The sequence below is a fragment of the Schistocerca gregaria genome, chromosome X, assembly GCF_023897955.1.
Source record: "Schistocerca gregaria isolate iqSchGreg1 chromosome X, iqSchGreg1.2, whole genome shotgun sequence".
NCBI lineage: Eukaryota > Metazoa > Arthropoda > Insecta > Orthoptera > Acrididae > Schistocerca > Schistocerca gregaria.
In genome coordinates, this window is record NC_064931.1 from 631,784,573 (window position 1) to 631,809,280 (window position 24,708).

Below are 24,708 nucleotides of genomic sequence, written 5' to 3' on the forward strand. Positions count from 1 at the left end.
ACGTCGAGTAACCCTGCTGAGACACTGTAGTAACTATTTATCAAAGGGTAATATACCAATACATATTTTTATAGACAGTAATTAATCGTGCTTCCAGAACTGTATTTACTTATGACTTATACCTTGACTAAGGAAAATATGCGAACAGCTATGTCAACAGACGCCTGTATGAAGATATTTTCTGATCTGATTGTGAGTCAAATTTTAATTCCGTGTTTCCATAACAGATATTTGTGAATATTACAATGAGCTGTATACCACAATGATTGCGGCTGGTAATGATAAAGACAGGGATGAAACTGATGTCCAGAATGATCTTCACTATACAGTTGAAAATACTTATGGAATGGCGCGGTTTGAGGCGCCATGTCAGAATTATGTGGCCTCTCCCGCCGGAGGTTCGAGTACTCCCTCGGGCATGGTTGTGTGTGTTGTTCTTCGCATAGGTTAGTTTACGTAGTGTGTAAGTCTAGCGACCGTTAACCTCAAAAGTTTGGTCCCTTAAAAATTCACACACATATGAACATTTCTTGGACTTACGGAATGCTGAAAGCAGCGGTAGCGAAGGTGATGAAATATTTTGCTGTATTGCGTAAAGATCTACAGCAGGTCTTTTCTCGCTACACATTAAGACTAGCTACTATCGATGTTATATGCACTGTTCAAACAGTTTGGTTGATGAATTGGACACACGTGAGGCATCTTTACTTTCCCGGCATGAATTCCTGTGGGAATGGGAATAGGTGAAGTTGTTTCTTGCGTGTAAGAGTATGTGACAGACAAGTTCACGTAATCAGAGCTTTATCAATAACGTAAACCAATTGTTTAATTTGACCGTTGCGTTAGACAAAATAATAACTTAGCATTATACGTATACATACAGCATAAATTACAACATTATTTTTACAAATCTAGAAAACTTTTCTTTTCTCGCAGCATCATTTTTATTCTTCGGTATACATTTCGCTCTTAATGAAAGAAAAAAAAGAAGATCACCGATGTTATTGTTCGATTTCAGTGTGAATATGTAAGAGTATAAACTTAGGACAAAACATCTGTTATCATTAATAGTGGGCTCCAACATATTTCGTCGATTTTTGTCAGATAGGGGCAAATACTAAATGAGACCATGAACTAAGCATTGGCCATAGTTAACTTTTTTCATTTTTTGCGAGGAAAAACGTTAATATTTGGGATTCCTACTTTCTTCAAAAATGAACACACGATACAAACCACATTCTGTGTTCACAAAACCACTTCAGCATTTCCCAACATTGTACATGGAGTTGATTCCACTTTTATCAAAAGAAATGAATGATTTACTCACCATATTGGAAAACTTAAAGAGATTTTACATGTAAGTCAGTGAGTCATTGGGTCAGTGGACTGTGTTAGATAGTGTTCACTTCTCATGTTTTATTCTACACTGGTTGCAACTATTAGGTAACAAGTGTTCTTTGAGTCATGTTACATAGCGTCTTAGTCGTTTCAGCAATACATTTCAGCCACGACACACATATTTATCTAAAAGAATTGCAAGGTTTGTTATAAATTATAATTAAAATGTGAAACCGTTTGAAAATTTTATCGGATGATCAGAGAGAGGTAAGGTCGATTGAAAAATCGATGGCTGAAGTGCGACTTGCAGCGCGGCACCGCAGCGCGGCGCTGCGATCAGTAGGACGTGACTTGGCTAGCTTTCAAGGCGTTTCAGTTCTGATGTTATATTTGGACCCATAGACGTTTATAAATACTCTGCGTTCAGCCTTACGGTTTCAGCGCATATTTCCTTCGGCGCAGTAACATTTTTTGTCATTCAGCTGTCAAACTCTGTCCACAGTCTTGTATTTTAGCACGTCGTCAGCGCTGAAACAATCAACACAGTGCGCTATCGGCCTAGTGTAATCAGCTCTGACAAGCCAACAAACAGTCTTTCTCGTGTGGGATTTTCTCATTGCCTTGTTCATCACCTTCAATACACTATTTTTAAGAGGAATTGAAGAATGATTCGCTGGAGATCTCAGTGTGAAACCATAGGTTATGGTCCACTTGCGATATGCAGAGTAAGACGATCTAACAACGACGCAGCAGTCGAGATAACGCCTTGTGGTTATCGTTTCGCTGCCACCGTCAGGTGGAGCTCGACGAACGATGTTATCACGTGCCGGTCACGCGATTCGTTTCGAAAGAGATGTTCGATGGCATGACTGAGATACTCTGCTGCCATAGATCGCCGACCTTGTCGTCTTGCGCTACGTCAGCTTGAAAGAATCGGTTCACGAGACGAAACCAAGGCTGTCCTAAGGGAGTATTTGTTGAAACCAGACTGTATTACATATTATTCAGTAACAGTTACCGGAATCGTTTGCATGCTCCCAGAAAAACCTAACTATACTTGCAAACGTATTTCTGTTCTAATTCATACACAATCAGTCGTCTAGCGTTACATCATTTGGCACGCTCCGGCAGCAGCAATAGCGGAACTTAGTCAACGAAAATTTACGAAACGTTGATTAATCTGACTGCCGCGCTGATGAATGTAGACTCTACTATAAGTAGTGCAGACATGAAGAACACTTGAGTGATGGTACTTCGCTATACGTTACAGTCTGGAACCGCGAGACCGCTGCGGATGCACGTTCGAATCCTGTCTCGGGCATGGATGTGTGTGATGTCCTTAGGTTAGTTAGGTTTAAGTAGTTCTAAGTTCTAGGCGACTAATGACCTCAGAAGTTAAGTCCCATAGTGCTTAGAGCCATTTGAACCATTTTAACTTCGCTATACGTCGTGCACTGATATGCGGAGTGTACTTTTACATTTAGACTGTTTCCAATTTTTTTAATTAAATTAGAGTAAGAAATATCGAGTATTGCCTACATTTTACTTTGCCCGCATTCGTAATGCAAAACGGAGAAATACGTGTACATATATATTTCAAAAAAAAAAAAAAAAAAGAAAGAAAGAAAAGCTTCTACTTGTGAAACGGATTGTTGCTATTCCATCTACGATGAATCTCAATGAACTCTGGAGTGTTTTCCTGTTAGGAATCTTTGAGCGACCACATACCCATGGACAAATGTTTTTGAGCTTTTATTTCATTAACATTACCGATTTCAGGAATTTATACCCTTCTTTTGATGGGTACATTCTTATGGGTACTGCATGCTGCAGGCCCTCAGCGATATTTCGTCTGCTGCGGCGAAGTGTTCTAATGATCAATTTTGAGCCCTCCAACATGAATTCTCCTGAGACCACATGCTATGTCTAACGACGACGAGCAATGAGCACGTCCGTTATATTTGATTGTTTCACACGACTACTATGTATTTCTACCAATATAATTCGCAACTACAAATGTGTGTTTCGTAACTAACTACCGGAAGATAAATTATAATTTCTCATGAGCATTTTTTCTGCTTTTGATCTCCTCAGCAATCTTTAAACGATTTATTGGTTTAAATAATAAGATGAAAACTACGACTTCCTATTTGGAAACGTTTTCTTTCAGTGAAGGCACATTTTGATATCGGTATGAAGCGTCAGTGTGTTTTGTATCTGTGAGGCTAAGGTAACAATAAATGTGGAACAAAAGCATTACCGCCATGACATGGAAGTTTGAAGTTCCTCCAGCGTCGTGGTCATAAGAGACAAGGGTTCATCATTAGGATGACGAATGATTTCCATCGTGGCCTGTTCAAAGGAACCACCCCAAAATCTGTGTGGCTGAACGGAGTTTTAAACGCGAGTGTGCTGCATTAAAAACTGCCACGCCTAGTTCTGATCCAGAACTGACTGAAAAGTCGAAAATAATTATTTGTATGACTTTAAACAACCGCAGAAATTGATTTACATCAGCTTGTGTCACTGTAACTCATCATGCTTCCTTTTCTGTTTCGTGGTGTTCTCATCAGTTTATTTGAAGATGGACAGCACATTAGATTCTTGGTAAACATTAATCTGTAAAACAATATTGTTATGTCACAGTAAGTCTATTTTTTATTTACTTTTAAAAATCGTCAACGGCAATAGTATTGTGGATTTCAGTTCTGTCGTTTCGGAGTAGCTTATATGAAATAATGACACGAATTATTGGACTTAAGTTTTTCAGTGTCTTAAGGCATTCATGTTAAAGAGTACTAGAAAACAGGTAGACGGTAAGTAACAATGTTAAACTGAAATATTGTAGCTGCCATTATGACAGACGATGTGGGCACTTCAGGACTAACATTAATATACCATATACTTGCGGCTGTACAGTACATCGATTCCCGCATAATGTGCCTGAATATGGAGCTCTGAAACAGTGTACAATTAGAGTGGCAAGCAGTAAATACAGCAATTTGGATACAGAAATAAAAAAGGGAATAAACAGTACTTATTTTCCACTATGCAAATGTGAAACTGAATTCTCCAGTGCCTTTGTTTTGATTTTAATTCCATAGAAGCTTTCACTGTAACTTTTGCATCAGAAGAAGAAAAATAAGAAAAAAAACGCGCAGCTTTAGGGTTTTTTTATGGATGTATTGGGAATGTGGTTGATTCTGTTACTGTAGTCTGTAACTTGAAGAGAATTTCCCTCTCATTGCCTATTTGCATGATAGATGCCTCGTCATGTTCAAAAAAGGCTTAAGATACGAGCTACTCTTGTAGAAATCATGGTACAGATGAAATTACACGTCCCACAATCGACTCCAAAGACTCTTCTATTGTTACAGTTATGAGAAGCAAAGAAACTAACCGATATCGACTATTGTTAACGTACTTTAGCGTGCTAATGGTTGCGTGGAGGCAATTTCGGACATTATAACTGAAATCTCAGGATGACAAGAAATAAAGAGGTCCGGGAAAGAAGTGTCCCGCTAGCACTACTGACGTGAGATCGGAAGGAAACGATTGCGGCATGTTTTTTTTAAGGAAGTGACAGTCGTCGCCTACGATATTGCATCGAGACTTACTCGGGAGGATTCCGGTCAAAACGCATCTTTTCGGGCAGCGGCGGAGGTTGCGCGATCACGTAGGCGCAGGCATAAGGCGTGCGCCGATCTACTAGGCTCAGCTTCGCCGAATTGTGCCTTTCCCCGTTGCGACACCGCGAGATACGTCACGAGGGAGTGTTCGTCTCGCGCACCAATAGGAGCGCGTGACGCTGGAGGCTCGTCCGAGGTAGGCGACCAATGGGAAGGCCGGGCTCCTGACGTAATGCTACGACCCTCAGGCGCTCGAGCGGCTGAGCCAGTTGAGAAGATGCGTGCCTACCGAGAGGTCGTGGTTATGTTGCCGCTGGTGCTGCTGCTCCTGCTGCTGCCCCTGCCGCAACCGTCCGTGTCTGCCGAGAAGCCGCCACCATGCAACAGGTGAGCACGCACAGCTCCTTACTCTCCGTAGCTTCTCAGGCTGAATTGCTGTAGAAATGTTTGCTGGGTACAGTTTTCAGCCTGCAGGGAGTTGTGCCCTCTGCTTTTTTACAACTATCTTTTGCTATGGTGCACAAGTTCAATGTAAATTGCACATTTACAGTGCAGTAATTAAATTGTTCTACCATTTTGTAGAACAGCTAGCTTTGAATATAATATTCGTGACTACCATAGATATGAAGCAAATGTATTTATTACCAAGATTTGCGTTAAAAGTCGCTCGCATTATCATCTAACTTGATGTCCTATGTCTCTGCGGCTTGTGTTCAAAATTATCAGCTTGTTAGCGGTGGATATAAAAAATGTTTAGAAACTTATTCGAATTTTTACTCCACAGTCTGCAAATGCATAGCCTTGCAGGAACGAAATGAAACAGTTCTATGCTCTTCACTACGGGTAGAAAAATTTTAATGGTCACTTACTTCTCTTATACTAACAGGTTAGCAAATTTGTGCAAAAATCTGTGATACTGGTCATTCAGAGTGTGACAGCATCATTCCATAATCTGTGGTTGCAATATCATATCCATGTATTACTTTGCACAATTGTTCATGCGTCTTCTTTCTCATATACTAAAGAAGGTAGTTATTTGACATTTTTTCATGCATGGCTGAAAAATTGCAGTTTACCAGGAGCTTGCAAACAAGTTTCGTTAAACACAATCTACTACCACGTGCTATAGGTTGTTTTTCGTGTTTTAACCGACGATTATCTCCGCCTTGTTGCGCTGTGCTTTGGACTTGTTGATTATTCGAAACGTCCTCTGTGCTTTTGACTTGTTGATTATTCCAAACGTCTCAAATATTTAGCTATCCAGTGACTTCTAGATCGACACTTCGCATCTGTCCATTTCTGGTGTCAGCCGTGAGACTCTCGTGAGACTACTAGTTTAAGGGCATCTGAAAAAAGAAAATGAAACTCTTTTAATCAGAAGTGGTCGTGAGTGGTTTCTGCCATCAGTGGATTCGGTGCTGTCTTTTCGCGGTTTGAAGCTGCACTGGCATCGACTCAGCTGTTGCCAAAGTTGTGTTGGCGACGGTACAGTGTACAATTGTCGGCCTTGGCTGTCGATCTGCACAATCAGGCGCGATTGTCACTCGGCCGCCCTGCCACTACCTGCCTACTCACTTTTGCCGTCAACTGTCCATCAGCGCCTTTTGAAACTCAAAATTTCGGAGACTTTCTGCTGCTTCTGAAAAGATTCGCCTCTATCACAGTGACTTTAGCAGCGTTGCTTTCTATATCTCGGTAGCTCTTTGGACAGTCCCGTAGACGTTTTTGTAGCTGCAAATCATCGTGCTCATTCTTTTTCTTATCTTACAATTGAACGTTTCGCACGATTCTTACAGCTGTTGGTATTTACTTCTTTCGCTGTGCTTCTTATTTCACCTACAACTTTCACGCATATTTCATTCACCGCCATGTCAAAAAGTTCAACTATTTCCATAATTTCTGCGATTCGCTTGTCAGTAGGTTTGCGAGTGCTTTCAATTTTTGCTCTGTTTTCAACATTTTCTTTACGAATGCCAATTACGTTTGAGTCTTCATTTATTTTGTGACGCAGGATGTGTTTATCTGTAGATGGATAGATGTGGTATTGGATTTCTATTTTATCTTCATTACATTTGCAAAAGGAAATGGCTCTGAGCACTGTAGGACTTAACTTCTGAGGTCATCAGTCCCCTAAGAACTTAGAACTACTTAAACCTAACTAACCTAAGGACATCACACACATCCTTGTCCGAGGCAGCATTCGAACCTGCGACGGTAGCGGTCGCGCGGTTCCAGGCTGTAATGCCTAGAACCGCTCGGCCAACCCGGCCGGCTACATTTGCAGATTTTGGATTTTATATTTTATTAATAACTTTCGTTTCCTGTTTTGTAATGATTCCTATTTCAGGTCCGCCCGCAGATATCATCGTTTGGACAACAAAATGTTACTGTTTTATTTTCCTTTTGTATACATACATTTCGATACCCACCAGTGAAGATTACTTTCCGAGGAAGAAAGGAAGATTGCGTTTAACGTCCCGTCGAAATCGAGATCATTAGGGGCGGAGCACAATCTCAGATCGTGTCAAGTATGGCGGGGCAAATCGGCCTTGCCCTTTCAAAGTAACCATCCTGTAATTTGCCTGGAGTGATATAGGGAAATCAGGAAGAACCTAAATCTGGATAGCCGGAGGAGGGTTTAAACCATCGTCCTCCCGAATGCGATTCCAGTGTGCTAACCACTGCGCCACTTCGCTCGGTGAACGTGTTCCATCTCGACATCTTCCATCGTTGTTTCCAACATTTTCAGCGTTGTTTTCTGTTGTACAAGCAGTCTCAGACCAATATAATATCCATGGTGAGGGGACAACCTAGGCCGCACCCATAGAGTAGCACCGTGCACTAGATATCAATCATTTAAGAGGATCGAACTACAAATGTAGACTGGCAACAAAATTAAACGATCAATTCTTCGGAAGCACGTAACAGTCTCCCATTGCAACGCATAAGATAGAAATTCGGCTCAGAGCTGCTTACAGCCTTCTTCGGCAGTGGTGCAAAAGCGTGGCACCCAGCGACGTCCCCCTCGGGCTCGACGACACTTCAAACAGCAAGGGGTCGACGTTACGAAAAAAAGACCGCAGCTCAGAACTTCATGTGAGCTACAAAGTGGATTATTGATGTCATATTGGCACGAAAATTCACTGCAATTTTGTCCAACGGCACTGCGGGCGTGTCACACGATTAGTAGGTCGTCGCAGCCCCCATTACCCAGATTTCACCCCTTCTTTTGACATCTCTGCGATGAATGTCAGAACCGCGACATACAGCGTTGAAATCACCGAGTCTTTCTATAAGTGGCGAGGAAAACGTTTGAGGTACACTGACGCTCAGTATCGACACGGAAAGGCCGCAGGGCGTGGCACATAGCACGTCAATGGTGCCCCCTTTCCCTGGGGCGTCAATTCCCACACATTTCGCGGTCGAAACTCTAGTTCGTAGTTCGATGAGCAGCTGGAAGATATTCTTGACAAAATTTGACGCTGCTGACACTTTCGGACGTGTCAGTCTTTCTCTAAGGACATCGTGGGGTTGCATCCTCACTGAACGTGACCGCACCCCTTTGGAGTGCAGCGCGATCGTATATGTCGCTCTCGTGTACAGGATGGAACTACGAGGGACAGTTCAAAACCATCCGGCTAAATTTAAACGTGATACGCAGCAGCAGAGAGTATTTACGCTTTTTCAGCGCTCCTGCTTTCCGCCCCCCTATGCAGTGATCACGCGGGAATGCAACATCAGCATGTGTTTGAATAAAACAGTAGTGTCCCTCTAAGACCCATACCCCCAGTTCGGTAACACCCTGGGTGACACCAACGAAACTTTGTTGAGCGCGATACAAATGTACCTGTCAGAAGCTTCGACACCAATTCAGCCTAGCGACTGCTCTAGCGCCTTCAGGTAGGCAAACCGCACCCCAACGGACGTCGAAGGAGTTACCTAACTCTCAGGCGCTGTAGCAGCCGCCGGGTTGATTTGGTGTCGAAATTTCTGAAGGTGCATTTCTAACGTGCTCACCAAAAGTGCGTGGTGAAACAGAGGGTGTTGCCGAACTGGAGGTGGGAAGATTTTAGAGGGAACCTTTGCCGTTTTATTCACACAGATGTTAATGTTGCACTCCAGCGTGATCGCGCCACAGGAGAGCGGAAATCAGGAGGGTTGAAAAAGCGTTAGTCTCATATCCTGCTTCATTTCAAGTTTAAATTTAGAATGGTTTTGAACGGTCCTAGCAGGTCCATCCCACCCGCGAGAGCAATAATCTCGGCCGTGCTGTATTCCAACGGGGAGCGATCACGTTAATGGGGACGCAGCCCCACAACGTCCTTAGAGAAGGATTGAAACGTCCGCAGGTGTCAGCAGTGTCAAATGCTATCAAGGACATCTTCCTGTTGCTAATCGCACAGCGAACTGTCGTTTTAGACCGCCAAATGTGTGATTATCAACGTCCCCCGGAAAGGGGTGGCTACATTTACGCCCTTTATGCAAGCCTCTGAAGTTTTTTCGTGTCGATTATGAGTGGCGGTGTATCTCAAACGCTTTCCTCGGCAACCCATAAGAAAATTGCGTGATTACAACGCTCGGTGTCGCTGTTCTGACCTTCATCGCAGAGATGTCAGAGGAAGGGATGAAATGTGGGTAATAGGGGTTGTGACGACTTTCTCATCATGTGCTATGTCCACGTTGTCGTTGGGTAGAGCTGTTGTGAAATTTGGTGCCAATGTGACATCAGTAACCCACCTTACATCTCACTGGAACATCCAAGCTGCAGCCCTTTTTTCGCATGTATCGACACTTTGTTGTTTGAAGCGTCGCCGAAGTCGAGGGTGACGTCTCATGGCGCTATTCTTTTGCGTTATTACAGAGGAAGGTTGTAGTAACATTAGGACAAATTTCAAACTTAGGCGCCGTAACAGAAACCAGTTATGGGATTTCGAAAGAAAAATGGTTCAAATGGCTCTGAGCACTATGGGACTTAACATCTGGGGTCATCAGTCCCCTAGAACTTAGAACTACTTAAACCTAACTAACCTAAGAACATCACACACATCCATGCCCGAGGCAGGATTCGAACCTGCGACCGTAGTCGAAAAAGAGATTCCTTAATTCTGTTCCGCATTTTATATCTTACGCTCAAGTAGGCTATTTGTAAATGGTCTCATAAGATGAGACATATTTCGTTTCTTTATCTATTGTTTTACATGGTATGAGAAAAACGGAGACGCTGAGCCAAATGGCGTACATTTGAGTCGTATTACTCAAAACCGATAGGTCATATAATATATAATTTTCATGCGCCAGACAAAAGAACTACTGCAGTTTTATAAATGTTGCAATTATCGTCTTCATAAAAAGCTATAAACTAGTTTCAGTTAGTTACATGTTCTAGGGATCATTTACGCGAATTTTAGTTATGTGACACATGAATTATTACACATACTATTTGCAGGAATTAATTTTACTCTCTAATACAAAAAAACCGACGAACCACAGTGAAATCGGTAGATCTGATCTGCATGTACAGACAAAAAAATGATTAAAATCTCAGAAAAACTGGATGATTTGTTCAAGAGGAAGAGCTTCACAAGCTGAGCAATCAATAACGCGTTTCTCCACCTCTGTCCCTTATGCAAGGAGTTATTCCGATTGGCATTGATTGATAGAGTTGTTGAATGTCCTCCTGAGGGAGTTAGGGCTAAATTCTGCCCAATTGCCGCGTTAGATCATCACAATCCCGAGCTGGCTGGAGGACCCTGCCCATACCGCTCCGAACGAGCTCAGTTGGGAAGAGATCAGGCGACCTTTCTGGCCAAGGTAGGATTTGGCAAGTAGTAGAAACTCTCGCCCTGTGCGGATGGCCATTATTTTGCTGAAATGTAAGCCCAGGATGGCTTTTAATTAAGGGAAATAATATGGGGCGTAGGAAATCTGGTACGTATTGCTATGTTGTAAGGGTGCCGCAGATGACAAGCAAAGGGATCCTACTATGAAAAGAAATGGTACCCCACACTATTACTCCTCGTTGTCGGGGCGTATGGCGGGCAACAGTTAGGCTGGTATCCCACCGCTGTCCAGGGCGTCTCCAGACGCCTCTTTATCGGATATCGGGGCCTGGAATCTCACTGACTGGAACAGAACTGTCTTCAATAATGAGCCCCGCTTCGAAATGTGCCCCGATGACGAGCTTCACAGAAGCTCTTCTGCGAACCTTGCAGAACTAGCACTCCAAGAAGAAAGAAGTGCTAGTTCTGCAAGGTTCGCAGAAGAGCTTCTGTGAAGTTTGGAAGGTAGGAGACGAAGTACGGGCAGAATTGAAGCTTTGAGGACGGGGCGTGAGTCGTGCTTGGGTAGCTCAGTCGGTAGAGCACTTGCCCGCGAAAGGCAGAAAGGTCCTCAGTTCGAGTCTCGGTCTGGCACACAGTTTTACTCTGCCAGGAAGTTTGATATCAGTGCACACTCGGCTGCAGAGTGAAAATTTCGTTCAGTAATGAAATTGTTTTTATGGAATATTGTTATTATCGACATTATTATTCAGTTTTAATCCAGGCTGGTGAGGAACAAGTTTCAGATCAATAGTGCGTCCATCAAGCATCAATCTTTGCAGGACTTCCTGCATTTCACTACACATATCTGGCTTTGCAACTTCCCCGCGGACGACAACATCATTTGTGAATAGCCTCACGTAACTCTTGAAATTGTCGGCTCTTATAACACTAACTTTCGATACCCCATAGTTTTCATTACATATGACAGTTTCTCACCGTAAAGAACTAAGCACTGAGTTCTATCTGCGATAAGTCCTCAATACGATATATCTAAGTCTGATATACCCTGAGAGCTTATCTCTCTTGACAAGACGCTAGTCCGAAAGTATATCGTATGCCCTCAGGAAGTCACGACGAGCAGTATCAACTCGGATGCTCTTACCTAATGGCTTCTGGATCTCATAGACTAGCAGAGCGAGTTGAGTTTCAAAAGAATGCTTTTTGCAGAGCCCATATTGATTTTTTCAGGATAGGGTATTTTAATTTTCCATGTTCTAGGGGACTGTGCATAGTACTTCTGAACAAGACAGGTACTGCAATATCGTATCGTATTCCTCTGTACTGGTGCAAAGGGGTGGGGGTTGGGGGAGGGGCGGGGGTAGGGGGTGCAACGCTTCGAACAGCAAGGTATTGATACATCCGGAGAAAAGGGATATAGCTTTAAAGTTTCAGGGAGCTGTAAGGTGGGTTACTGATGTCACATTGGCACCAAATTTCACAACAGCTCTGCCCAACGACAACGTAGACATGTCACATGATGAGAAAGTCGTCACAGCCCCTATTACCAACATTTCATTGCTTCTTCTGACACCTCTACGGTGAAAGTCAGAACCGCGACACCCAGCGTTGAAATCATGCGGTTTTCGTATGAGTGACCGAGGAAAACGTTTGAGATACACCGCCGCTCAGAATCGACACGAAAAGGCTTTAGAGGGTAGCGCGAAGGGAGTCAATGACACCATCCCTTTCCCTGGGGCGTTGGCAGCAACACATTTCGCAGTCCAAAACGACTGTTGGCAGTGTGATGAGCAACAGGAGGATGTTCTTGATAACCTTTGACACTGCTGACAACCCTCGGACGTTTCAACTCTTCTCTAAGGGAATTGTGGGGCCATAACACCACTGAATGTGACTGAAGGCCTTTAGAGTACAACGGGACTGAAATCTTTGCTCTCGCGGACAAGACAGGAACCGTTACAAACCATTCGACGAAATATGAACGTGATCCGAAGCAGCAAATGGTACTCATGCTTTTCAACCCTCCTGTTTTCCACCCTCCTGTGGCATGATCACACTGGAGTGCAGCATTTACATGTATGTGAATTAAACAACTTATGGTCCCTCTAAGACCCCACCCCCAGCTCGCCAACACTCTCGATTCCACTCAGACACCTTTCTTTGAGCACGTTCGAAACGTACCTTCAGAAAATTCTGCGTCACATTAACCTGGCGGCTACTCCAGCGCCTGAGGGTTAGATAACCCCTTCGACACCATATGGGTGGGGTTTGCCTTCCTTAAGGCGCTAGAGCACACGCCAGGCTTAATTGGCGACGAAGTTCCTAACATATACGAGGGTTGTTCAGAAAGTAAGGAACGATCAGTCGTGAAAAGGAAACCACAGTGAAAATCAAAACTGTTGTCTTTGCACATTTAGCTACACCTTCGAGGTACTTCTCTACATAGTTGCCGCTCCGACTTAGACATTTGTCGGAGCGTTATACCAAATTTCCAACACCATCGTCATAGAAGGCAGCCGCCTGTGCTTTCCGATAATTCTCTACGCTGGTCTATAGCGCGTAGCCTGCGCCCAAGTGTTATCTTTGTATCCAGTGTTTCATGTGAATAGAGATGATACTCAGGACGAGCCAATTAGGGCTGTGATATGCGTGATCGAACACTTCCCATCGAAAAGGGTGCAGGAGCGTCTTCACTGCCCCTGCAGAGTGCGGCTGAGAATTGCCATGAAGAAGGAAGTGCGTGGCAGTTGTGTTAGGTGGGCTGCATTCAATAAGGCGTAGCCTCTGAGCAGGCCCTCGTACTTTGCGGGAGACATTGTTGTTCTAGGCACCTTTACTCGCTCACAGTGCGCTCGAACTGAAAAGAGCGTCTTGATGCGATCGACGGCCATACTAGAGACATTGCGCAAAACATCTGTGAAAAAATTAGTCAGATTTTCACAGTTGCTTCCATTTTGCGACTGATCGTTCCTCCTCTCCTTCCTTTTAGCCCTCGTACATTGGTGGAGGGGGGGGGGGGGGGGCAGGAGTGGGTGCTAGAGGGCCTTTTTGCCGTTTTGTTCATTCACATGTTCATGTTGCATCCCTCCTCCCCCCCCCCCCCCCCTCCTCGTCATCAAGACACAGGAGGTCTGAAAAATCGTAAATACCATTTGCTGTCCAGGATCACGTTTATATTTCAACGAATGATTTTTAACGGTCCATAGTGGTTCTACTCCGTATACCAGGGCAAATGTTGCGGTCGCACTGCACTCCAAAGGCTTCAGATCACGTTCAAGAGGGTTGCAGCTCGACAGTACCCATAGAGTAGGTTTGAAAGGTCCGGGGAGAGGCAACCGTGTCAAGCGTTGTCAAGAATGTCTTCCTGTTGCGCGTCGTGCTGTGAACTGTCGTTTTCGACCGCGAAATGCTTGGAAATCAATGAGCCAAGGGAAGGTGTGGTTCCACTGACGTCCTTCATGCCATCCCCTAAGACTTTTCCAAATTTATTCTGAACGGCGATCTGTCTAAAACGTTTTCCTCCTAAAGTCATAAGAAAACCGATACGAGGGTTGTTCGAAAAGTAAGGAACGATCGGTCACGAAATGGAAACCACAGTGAAAATAAAAACTATTTTCTTTGTACATTTACCTACACCTTCCAGGTACTTCTCTACATAGTCGCCACTCCGACTTGGACATTTTTCGGAGCGTTATATCAAATTTACAACACCATCGTCATAGTAGGCAGCCGCCTGTGCTTTCCGATAGTTCTTTAAGCTGGTCTATAGCTCGTAGCCTGGGTCCAAATGTTGTCTTCGTATCCAACGTTTCATGTGAACAGAAATGACACTCAGGACGAGCCAATTAAGGCTGTGTTGTGAATTATCGAACACTTCCCATTGAAAAGGGTGCAGGAGCGTTTTCACTGCCCCTGCAGAGTGCGGCTGAGAATTGTCATCAGTAAGGAAGTGCGTGGCAGTTGTGTAAGGTGGGCTGCATCCAATAAGGCGTAGCATCTGAGCTAGATTAACGACTTCCTCGTGCCTCTAATCAAAATTACACGATCTGATTCGTCTCGGATAGAGACATTATTGCATCATTTGAAATACCTACTACAATCATTTAAGAATCTTTTAATATATTTTGTTATGAAGATCATAAAACTGAGCCCAACATAATCCTATAAAGAATCTGGCAAATTTTTAGTTCAACGGATAACGAACCGTTGTCTCCAGGTTCACTGTAACGGTCATCGCTCATTAACAATATGATAATACATTTTTTTTCATATGGGCTTGAGACATATCGACTAAGCACTGTGAACATTTCACGTTCAAAAACGTAAATTATTGTAACGTGTTTGGGGTACAGTCATTTCCTGACATTGTAGTAGCCTACCGTCTTAGACATGGCGCTTCCGTGGGGACACGAAAAGAATACGAAATTTTCTATAACATCATAACAGCTCGTGAGTAAAACGCTTAAGATACATCTCCTTAAGAAGTCAATTAAGCCTAATCATTAACACATTCGTAATCTAGAGCAGCAATGCAAGTAGCTGCAACTCGAATATTGATGTATTGTTATGGAATTATGCGCCCATTCTAATTCTCTTACAGAAGCATTTTCTGTGAGTTTACGAATGCTGCCATTAAGGAAACGGGTGTAACTCAAAAAATACTAATTACATTTTTCACTCAATAATCAAAACATCGAAAGTACGAGGGTGAGGTTATAAATAAATCGCAAACTGGGATGGAGACATTAGAGCCGCGAGTAGTAGCCTGAATTTTATTTTCCTTTTCAAATACTACCCTTGTAAACTTAAATACTTATCCTATCTTCCGACAAGGTGTTAGAAGGCTGCAGCACAGAATTCTTGAGGCAACGTTCGCGTCTAACGAGTGACCTCTCGGGAAGTAGCAAGTTTATATGAATGTGTGGTGTCTGTTTCTTCGGACATGTCCGAAAGAAGAGGCAGCATGAGGGATCCGCAGCGGTGATACATATTATGTAAATTGAAGGGGGAGGGGAGAAAGGAAATGAAAGGGAGGGAATTAATGATATTAGCTACATTGAGACTTTGTGCAGAATCAGCGGCGACGAACGAAAATGTGTACCGGACTGGGACTCAAACCTGGGACCTACTGCTCACTACTCAGTTGCGTTAACCACCGCACCACCCGGACACAGTCCCACCTAGCGCCTCCTGTCCGCACCCCCCTCCCCCTCCCCCATCCAAGTTCTCCATGATCGAATCGCTAATTTTAGATTCCCGCTAGAGGTTGAACGTAAATGTGTATCCGTACTGAAGGTTGTGGATTTATTTCCCATCGAGGCGAATCAGTTATATGAACGCGTCGTGTCTGTTCTTTTGGACATGTCGAGGTCGTGTCCGGCAGACATTTTCGCTCATCGCCGCTGATTCTGCACGAAGTCCCGATGCAGCTGATATCATTAGTTCCTTCCCTTTCCTTTACTTTCTTCCATCTCTCCCTGACCGAGCGAGGTGGCGCAGTGGTTAGCACACTGCACTCGCATTCGGGAGGACAACGGTTCAATCCCGTCTCCGGCCATCCTGATTTAGGTTTTCCGTGATTTCCCTAAATCGTTTCAGGCAAATGCCGGGATGGTTCCTTTAAAAGGGCACGGCCGATTTCCTTCCCAATCCTTCCCTAACCCGAGCTTGTGCTCCGTCTCTAATGACCTCGTTGTCGACGGGACGTTAAACACTAACCACCACCGCCCCCACCGCCATCTCTCCCTTCAATTTACATAGTTTAACAAGTGTATTTGATTCCTTAACTTTCTACAACCCACAAGACCGTTGTGCTCTGCGGGTAGCCTAATACCGGTAGGCGAGAAAACAATGTGCTGTCACTGGATAACCAGGGCGGCCAGGATGCTCCTTGTTCGTGACTCCCTATATTCTATTGAACACAGATTTCCATGAAATACCGCTTAACAATATAAGGGATGAATTTCGCTATGGACGTGCTCTGTGGAGAGTCTCTTGACTCAGAAATATAGGGCTGTTCTATTCGGCTACGCACGCCTGCCATGTTGGCCTGACTGAAGGCCTTTAACCAATGGCCACGGAATACCTTCTAAATAAGTATAGGCGCGAAATTCTGAACGATATGCGGTATTCTTTCGTTTGCGACTTCTATATTGACTCACCTTTGTTCATGAAGCTCGTTGAATGGTACCATAATAAGCTTGCAGGACAAATTATTAGTCACCCCCTTGAAATACCACACTGATCACAACGCATCTACGCTTGGGGACCATGTCTACCCCTGTGTTTTTTCTCGGCACGATAGCATCTACCAGTTGGACAATGCAACTTGTCACACAGTTCGCGGTGTACGTGCGTGGTTTGGAGAGCACCATGATGAGTTTACCATACTCTCCTGAACACCAAACTTCCGGCTTTAAACCCAGTCTAGAATCCAAGGGACCACCTCGATCGACCTGTTCACGCCATGGATCCTCAACCGAGGTGACAAGAACCACGCATACACTTCACTAAGGCACTCTGTCTCACCTCGATTGGCCCGCAGTATGAGCGGATCTTAACCCCATAGAGTCCCGTGGACTATATGGCACAGCGGGTGAAATGTAGCAATCAATATCCCCCCCCCCCCGTTTTATAGCTCTACGTATAGAATGGCTTGAGCACTCTCTGGACCTAAACCCTATAGCGCAAGAATGAGTGCCTATCGAAGTCGCGGGGTCCAAACGATACATATCGAACGTGCGATCCTAAATCGATCATGCGACTCTTGTGGCAGGCATTATGAGTATGTTTACGGTGATCACTACATCAATGACAAAAGAAGAACATTACAAAAATACTTGTAATTACAAGGAGACGACTTACTTACTCGTCGTCGGTGTTGTCGTCATGTGAACGTCCACGAGATGTGTTCGCTACGAAACAATTCCCTTTTTGTCATAGCCTGGGTAAACTCTGCCTATATCACGCAAGAATGTTGGTACATGCACTAAAGTGACCTTGTCTCTGGACAATACTCTGACAACGAAACACTTCCGGAATTCTAGTTCTATTCCACCGCATACCCAAATATGATCGATTGCACTCTTTCAAGGTCAACCTCTCTCGTTCTTCCTTCTTGCAATGTGAGATTCGTACACACCAACAACTTTACTCACTTCACCAATCGGTACACTGTCGTTCGTCTCTACCACATAACACTCTTCTTGGCAAAATCCGAAATAGTTGCCCACGGTATTAGCAGATAAGTTAGTTTTCAATGCTGTTGCTTGCAAGGTGTAGCCTCGAATACAGCAAGATAGAAGAATTACGCTGGCCTGGACAGATAATTTGGAAGATTCGAACCATTTATTCTTCCTGATACTCGTTCGTTTTCTGCACTGTCCGCAATGAAATTGTAACGGTATTTCAGCATCGAAACTCTTCTTACGAAGTTCTACCCACATCGCACCACCACATTCTACATAGACCCTCCTTTCTTCTTTCGGTAGTACTCCATATTTGCCACAAAAAGTCAAACAGTTTTCTACGCTGGACAAACATGGAATTAGATGTTTCCATGCGAGAGAATCCGCCGAAGAAACGTCAGGAACACCAGACATCCGACTCACTACCGAAATAAATCGTGTGCGCTTCCCTACCAACTCATAAATAATTCGCGGAGGTATGAAATTTAGAGCAACTAAGGGAACGACGGAAAGCAGATAAAAATGACGATCACAAATAATTGATCATAACGCGCGCTATAAGAGTCGCATGATCGACTTGGGATCGCACGTTCGATATGTATCGTTTGGACGCCGAGACTTCGATACGCAATCATTCTTGGAAATTACCCCCTTGGCTGATGTGTTTCTCAACGAACACCCTCTCCCTGAACCGCGAAAGATCTGAAAACCGCCTTGAGAGAGGAGTGGGATAATATCCTCCAAGAACTCCTTAACATTTTGGTAGCCAACATAAATAACAGGTGCAAAATGTGCATTAGTGTCCGAGGAGGGCATATTCCTTACTGGGAATCTGATATCGACCTTTAAGTTGGGAGTCTAACAATGTCAAACATGGACGTTATTTTTGTCTGTTATTCTACTTTCACATGTGGTGTAATCTGTACCATTATTTGCTATAAATATACCACTCCCCCTCTAATAAGTACGGTGTGGCTAAGGAGGAAAAACTAGCGCTTCACGTCCTATGGACGACGAGGTCGCTACAGGCCATCACAAGCACGAACTGGCCAAGGACTACCAAGGAAACTGTATACTATACCGATTCAGTACTGCCTGTACAATGACCTGTCCGCGGGACGGACGTTTGTCATTGTTCTGAAAGAAGTTGCATTGAAGGGTATGGCTCTGAGCACTATGGGACTTAACATCTGAGGTCCTCATTCCCCTAGAACTTAGAACTACTTAAACCTAACTAACCTAAGGACATCACACACATCCATGTCCGAGGCAGGATTCGAACCTGCGACCGCAGCGGTCGCGCGGTTCCAGACTGAAGCGCCTAGAACCGCTCGATCACACAGCCGGCATTGTAGGGTATATTCACTTTACTAAAATATGGCTTTTTACTTAGGTAATTGTCATGAAATAGACTTAAATGAAATCTATTCGCTGTTGCGAATACGATCAACCTTTAGCTGTATAACAGAATGACAATAATGAAAATTTGTGCCGGACCGTGACTCGAACCCGGATTTCCCAATTTACACGAGCGGCCACCTTAACCACTTTGGCTATCCGTGCGTGACTTGCGGCCAAATCCAAAATTTCATATGTTATCGTCCCTGTGTCACAACCAGTACTCGTACAAACGAGTACTCACGTGTAACCGCCGACAGTAGTGGGAGTACATATGTATGTACGAGTAGAGGTTGTGATGGAGGACCGACGACATGGAAGTTTGCGTCTGGCGATGATTCTCCCACAGACAGCCAAAGCGGTGAAGGCAACCGTTCGGGGAAAAGCGGGAAATCTGAGTTCGAGTCCTGGTCCGGCACAAACTTTCACCGTCGTCATTTTCTTATATAGCTGACGGTTGTTGGTATTCGCAATTGCGAATACATTTCGTATATTTTATAACGGGGGAGTTACCGCAGCGCCAATTCCTTCGGACAGGCATGCATTTCAGGCATGAGCGAAGGAACATTGCGTCGTTCTTCTTGACAACACGGGCATTGCAATATCGTAATCGTATGGAGTTGAATTCCCTGCCTTATAGAGGAGTGATAATGTCCGCACTTCTGGTGTGTACGAACAACATCCAGATACGGTTCTGAAGTCTTATGAATCACTAACTACGAAATGAAATAAATACCTACACTTTTTGAATATTTGTATTTCAAAACTTCAAATATCGGTTAACATGAAGTAGCAATCATTCGCTTTCTTGAGCTATCGATTCCAACTACGATGTCTGCTTTCTAACACGTCGCAAACACAACTTGCCTTCATTATTCCGATTTCTGCCAAGAGTACAAAGATCTGAAGCAAAGCGGTTTATATAGTTGTCACAGACAGTAATAAGCAGTTATCAAAAGTTGGTACATTTAAATTTACAGATTTTTAAGTTGAAACTACAAAATTTATTCGAAACGCATGATTGGAAGAACAGACACCATGCATTCATATAATTGATTCGCCTCGAAGGGCAATGAATCCACAACTTTCCGTGCGGATGCCCGTCAACGTTCTACTTCTGGCGGAATCTAAAATTAGCGAGCATGGACGACATGTACAGGGACTGGACATAGGTGGCGCTTGATGGGAATGTGAGTCGCGAGATAGCCGGCAGAAATGGCTGTGCGGTTCTAGGCGCTGCAGTCTGGAACCGCGAGACTGCTACGGTCGCAGGTTCGAATCCTGCCTCGGGCATGGATGTGTGTGATGTCCTTAGGTTAGTTAGGTTTAACTAGTTCTAAGTTCTAGGGGAATAATGACCTCAGAAGTTGAGTCCCATAGTGCTCAGTGCCATTTGAAACATTTCTTTGAGTCGCGATTGGCGATGAGTATTGTTTCCGGATGGCGCAGTGGTTAATGCATTTGTTTAGCAAGCAGGCGATCCCGGGTTCGAGTCCTGGTCGGGCACACATTTTCACTCGTTGTCACTGATACTTCACGAAGACCCGATGCAGCTGATATCGTTATTTCCTTCCCTTTGCTTTCCTTTACCCCCCTCTTCTTTCAGTTTATATAATTATGCATGAAATAATGTATTTTACTGGGTATAGTTTCATAAGAACTTTTTTATTCATAAAATGACATTATCGATACTCATAGGAATCGAAAAATTGAGGAACTCTCTCACGCCTGATTACATCATAAGAGGCATTATCTTTTTCAACGGAATCGTCTCGGTCGTGGTTTACGGAAACAGCGGAAAATTTCGATGTACATAGTCGGAGGAGAATTTGAGCTCCGCTCCTGCCAAACGCGATTCCACTCGTTCACGGTACGTTAAATGTATGTCATCCTTTTGATATGCTCAAAGACAGACAGCCTAGCAGCGAACTAAACTGTGAGTGGAGTGCGAATCTGCGCGGTGCATCATTAAAAGCTACAGCGTATATGAAATTCCAGTTAAGTGCAGCACTTTCTTACGTTGTGAGAAAGGAAAAGTGACGTCAGTTGGTGGAGGCTTCCGCAACACGTCATGTATACTAGGCGCGCTGCTTTCACTTGCTCTCTTCGGTCCTGAGGACCGAGCGAGATGGGGAGGGACGTTCAAACCTCCATCGAGAGATTTTTCTCTGGTTTCCCTAAACCAGTGCACCAGAATTCTGAGATAGTTACTTACACAGACGAGAAGCGCTGCTCCTGTACATCTGAGCAAGTGCGCTGTCACTGTCTACATCTACAGCCACACCCCGCAAGCCACATGACGGTGCATGGCGGAGGGTACATCCACTACCACTAACTGATCCTCCCTTTCCTGTCCCATTCATGAATGGCGCGTGGGAAGAATAATTCCCGACAAATCTCTGTATTAGCTCTAATTTATCGAATTTTCTCTTTGATCATTTCGCGATAGGAAGGAGGAAGTAATATGTTGTTTGACTCTTTACGGAACGTACTCTCTCCGATTTTCAGTGGTAAACTTCTCCGTGATGCTCAACGTCTTTCTTGTAGCATCTGCCACTGGAGTTTGTTGAGCATCTCTCTAACGTTCTCACGTCGACAACGATCCTGTGACGAAACGTGCCACTCTCCTTCGGATCTTCTCTATGTCGTGTATTAATTCGACCTACTAAAGGTCCCATACTGAGGAGCAGTACTCTAGAGTCTGTCGTACAAGTGTTTTGCAAGCCGCTTCTTTTGTGGCTAAAGAGTATTTCCTAAAGATTCTTCCAATGAATCTCAGACTGACACCTGCTTTTCCTATTATTCGTTTTATGTCGCCATTCCACTTAACCTCACCACGTATGGTTAGTTCCAGATATTTCGCGGTAGTTACGGTTTCTATCAGTTTGTGCCCTACAGTGTAACTGAACAGTAGCGAATTTCTTCTCCTATGACTGCTCAATATGTTACGTTTATTTACATTCAGGGTCAACTGCCAGTTCTTGCTCTATTCCTCAATCCTCTGGAGGTGTTCCTGCAAATAGCTATAGCCTTCCGGCGTTGCTATAGACAACTGCATCCTCTGCGAACAGCCCAATGGAACTTCCGACGTTACCTACCAGCCGATATATATACATTAAATGGGCAGACTAGGCTATTTGGCTATATACTGACGTTATGCGGCATTGACGTGGTCTTCATAGAATCGTTTTGAGAGCTATGAGGGAAACTGACAAATCTTATGCACTACATATTAAAAACATACATCTTCAGAGTTGTTAACAGAGTGACAATGAAGGTTACTGAATTAGCTCTTCATCGGTGCTGACGTAATCAATGATCAGAACATTTCCATTTTTGCGAGGCTGTTCCTAGATAAGACAATTCCGACTCTCTCTGGAGTGTTCCATCAAATAACAAAATTACATGATTGATATACTAAAATGCCTATCTCACAGATATTCCGTTAATGATTGCTATTTCTTACACCAAACGTCGTAATAATATAATTCGGGAGGACGACGGTTCAATACCGCGTCCGGCCATCCTGATTTAGGTTTTCCGTGATTTCCCTAAATCGCTCCAGGCAAATTCCGAGATGGTTCCTTTGAAAGGGCACGACCGACTTCCTTCCCCGTCCTTCCCAAATCCGATGAGACCGATGACCTCGCTGTCTGGTCTCCTTCCCCAAACAACCCAACCCAATCCGTAATAGCATAGTTCTCATCATATTTCGCTAGAAATAGTCGTGTAGGCCTATTCATTTTATCCTTGCTGGGTGAGAACTTTAAAATGATAATTTCATCGCTTTGTCTCGTATAATTTTAGAGAGATTGCGACGTTTCTTCTGGAGCTCAATCAGTGGGAAGTACGTATCTCATTTAGCATGTAATGGCGCTTACGAAGCCTTCCGGAAGTGGCACAGAAGCGAGCGGGTCAGTTGCCGGCCAGCCCAGGCGCGGTCGCGCATTGTTAGTGAGAGCTGAATGGCCGGCAGAATGACCTCCTTTCGTCCTATCCGCGGCTTTCGTCGAGGCCGCAGGCTTTTGCAAAGCGGCGTGCTGTCTGAACACACCGCACTTTCGTTAAGAGGGTTTAGCGGAGGTGACGTCGACAGTTTCTCTCTGACAGCATTGTGCTTAACTTTTTCTTCGTTTCTTCAATAGCATCTAAGTTATTACATCCTTCTCGCAGCATAACTGCGGCTCGTCTCCTACATCATATGGAGCAAACAGAGGAGATGGAGAAAGTGGGCAATACAGATAGATGTTCTGTGTCATGCTTTCCTTTTTCGGAAATGAGAGAGATTTTGGCGGGAAGTTTTACTTAACTAGTTAGGTTTTTAGAGAAATACCGTCATTCTATTACATAATATCGATGCATAGTCGATGTTACCTACGTCCGAAGTCTAACAGCTTTGCTCTGGAGTGACGTCTAGATGAGTTCCCTGCTCGTTATCTTCAACTGTTGATCACGTTTAACGTCTGTGAAGACAACAAGGACGTTGAGTACCGTAACAGGTAGCCCGATATAACGACGATGATTGATGATGATGATGAATATCGAATGAGTGACTCATACTGCTCACACTGAGTGATGAAACGTGGTGAGAAGGCACTGGATGTGTTGTTAATAGCCGGCCGCAGTGGCCGAGCGGTTCTAGGTGCCAGAGTCTGGAACCGCGCGACCGCTACGGTCGCAGGTTCGAATCCTGCTTCGGGCATGGATGTGTGTGATGTCCTTAGGTTAGTTAGGTTTAAGTAATTCTAAGTTCTAGGGGACTGATGACCTCAGAAGTTAAGTCCCATAGTGCTCAGGGCCATTTTGTAGCGACTCGATCCTCCGTGAGGTTTTAAAATAGCAGTAACACGTCTAGGAATAAATTCTACGGGGTGTTGGAATCGTTCTGAAGATACATTGATTCACGCATCTACTCAAAGTCATTCATGTGACGTGGAAGGTGGGTTAATGATGTCACTTTGGCACCAAAGATCACCAAAATGTTGCCCAGCACCACCGTGCTTGTGCCACACGATGGGAAGGTCCTCACAGACCCTCTTACCCATATTTCACCCCTTCTTTTGACGCCTCTGCGATGGAGGTCAAAATTACGACTCCCAGCGTTGAAATCACACTCTTTTCTTACGAGTGGCCGGCGAAAACACTTCAGACACACCGCCGCTCTGAATACGTACTAAAAGGCGTTAGGGGGTGCCATAAAGGGCTTCAGTGAAATTACTCCTCTCCCCAGAGGCGTTGATTCCCACGCATTTGGCGGCCGAAAACGACAGTTCGCAGTGTGATGAACAACAGGAAGACGTGAAACTTCCCGGCAGATTAAAACTGTGTGCCGGACCGAGACTCGAACTCGGGCCCTTTGCCTTTCGCGCTACCAAG

At 44.3% G+C, this 24,708-nt stretch overlaps 1 protein-coding gene across 2 annotated transcripts in view; it reads left to right on the top strand.

Moving 5' to 3' along the window:
* The first annotated feature begins 5,234 nt into the window (after positions 1-5,234).
* Positions 5,235-24,708, top strand: part of LOC126298169 (trehalase-like) — a 232,223-nt gene continuing 212,749 nt past the window's right edge. For both annotated transcript variants that reach the window (XM_049989478.1, XM_049989479.1), the window contains exon 1: positions 5,235-5,354. In XM_049989478.1, coding sequence (XP_049845435.1) covers positions 5,245-5,354 — 110 coding nt within the window. In that variant the 5' untranslated portion in view covers positions 5,235-5,244. The remainder of the gene's footprint in view (positions 5,355-24,708) is intronic.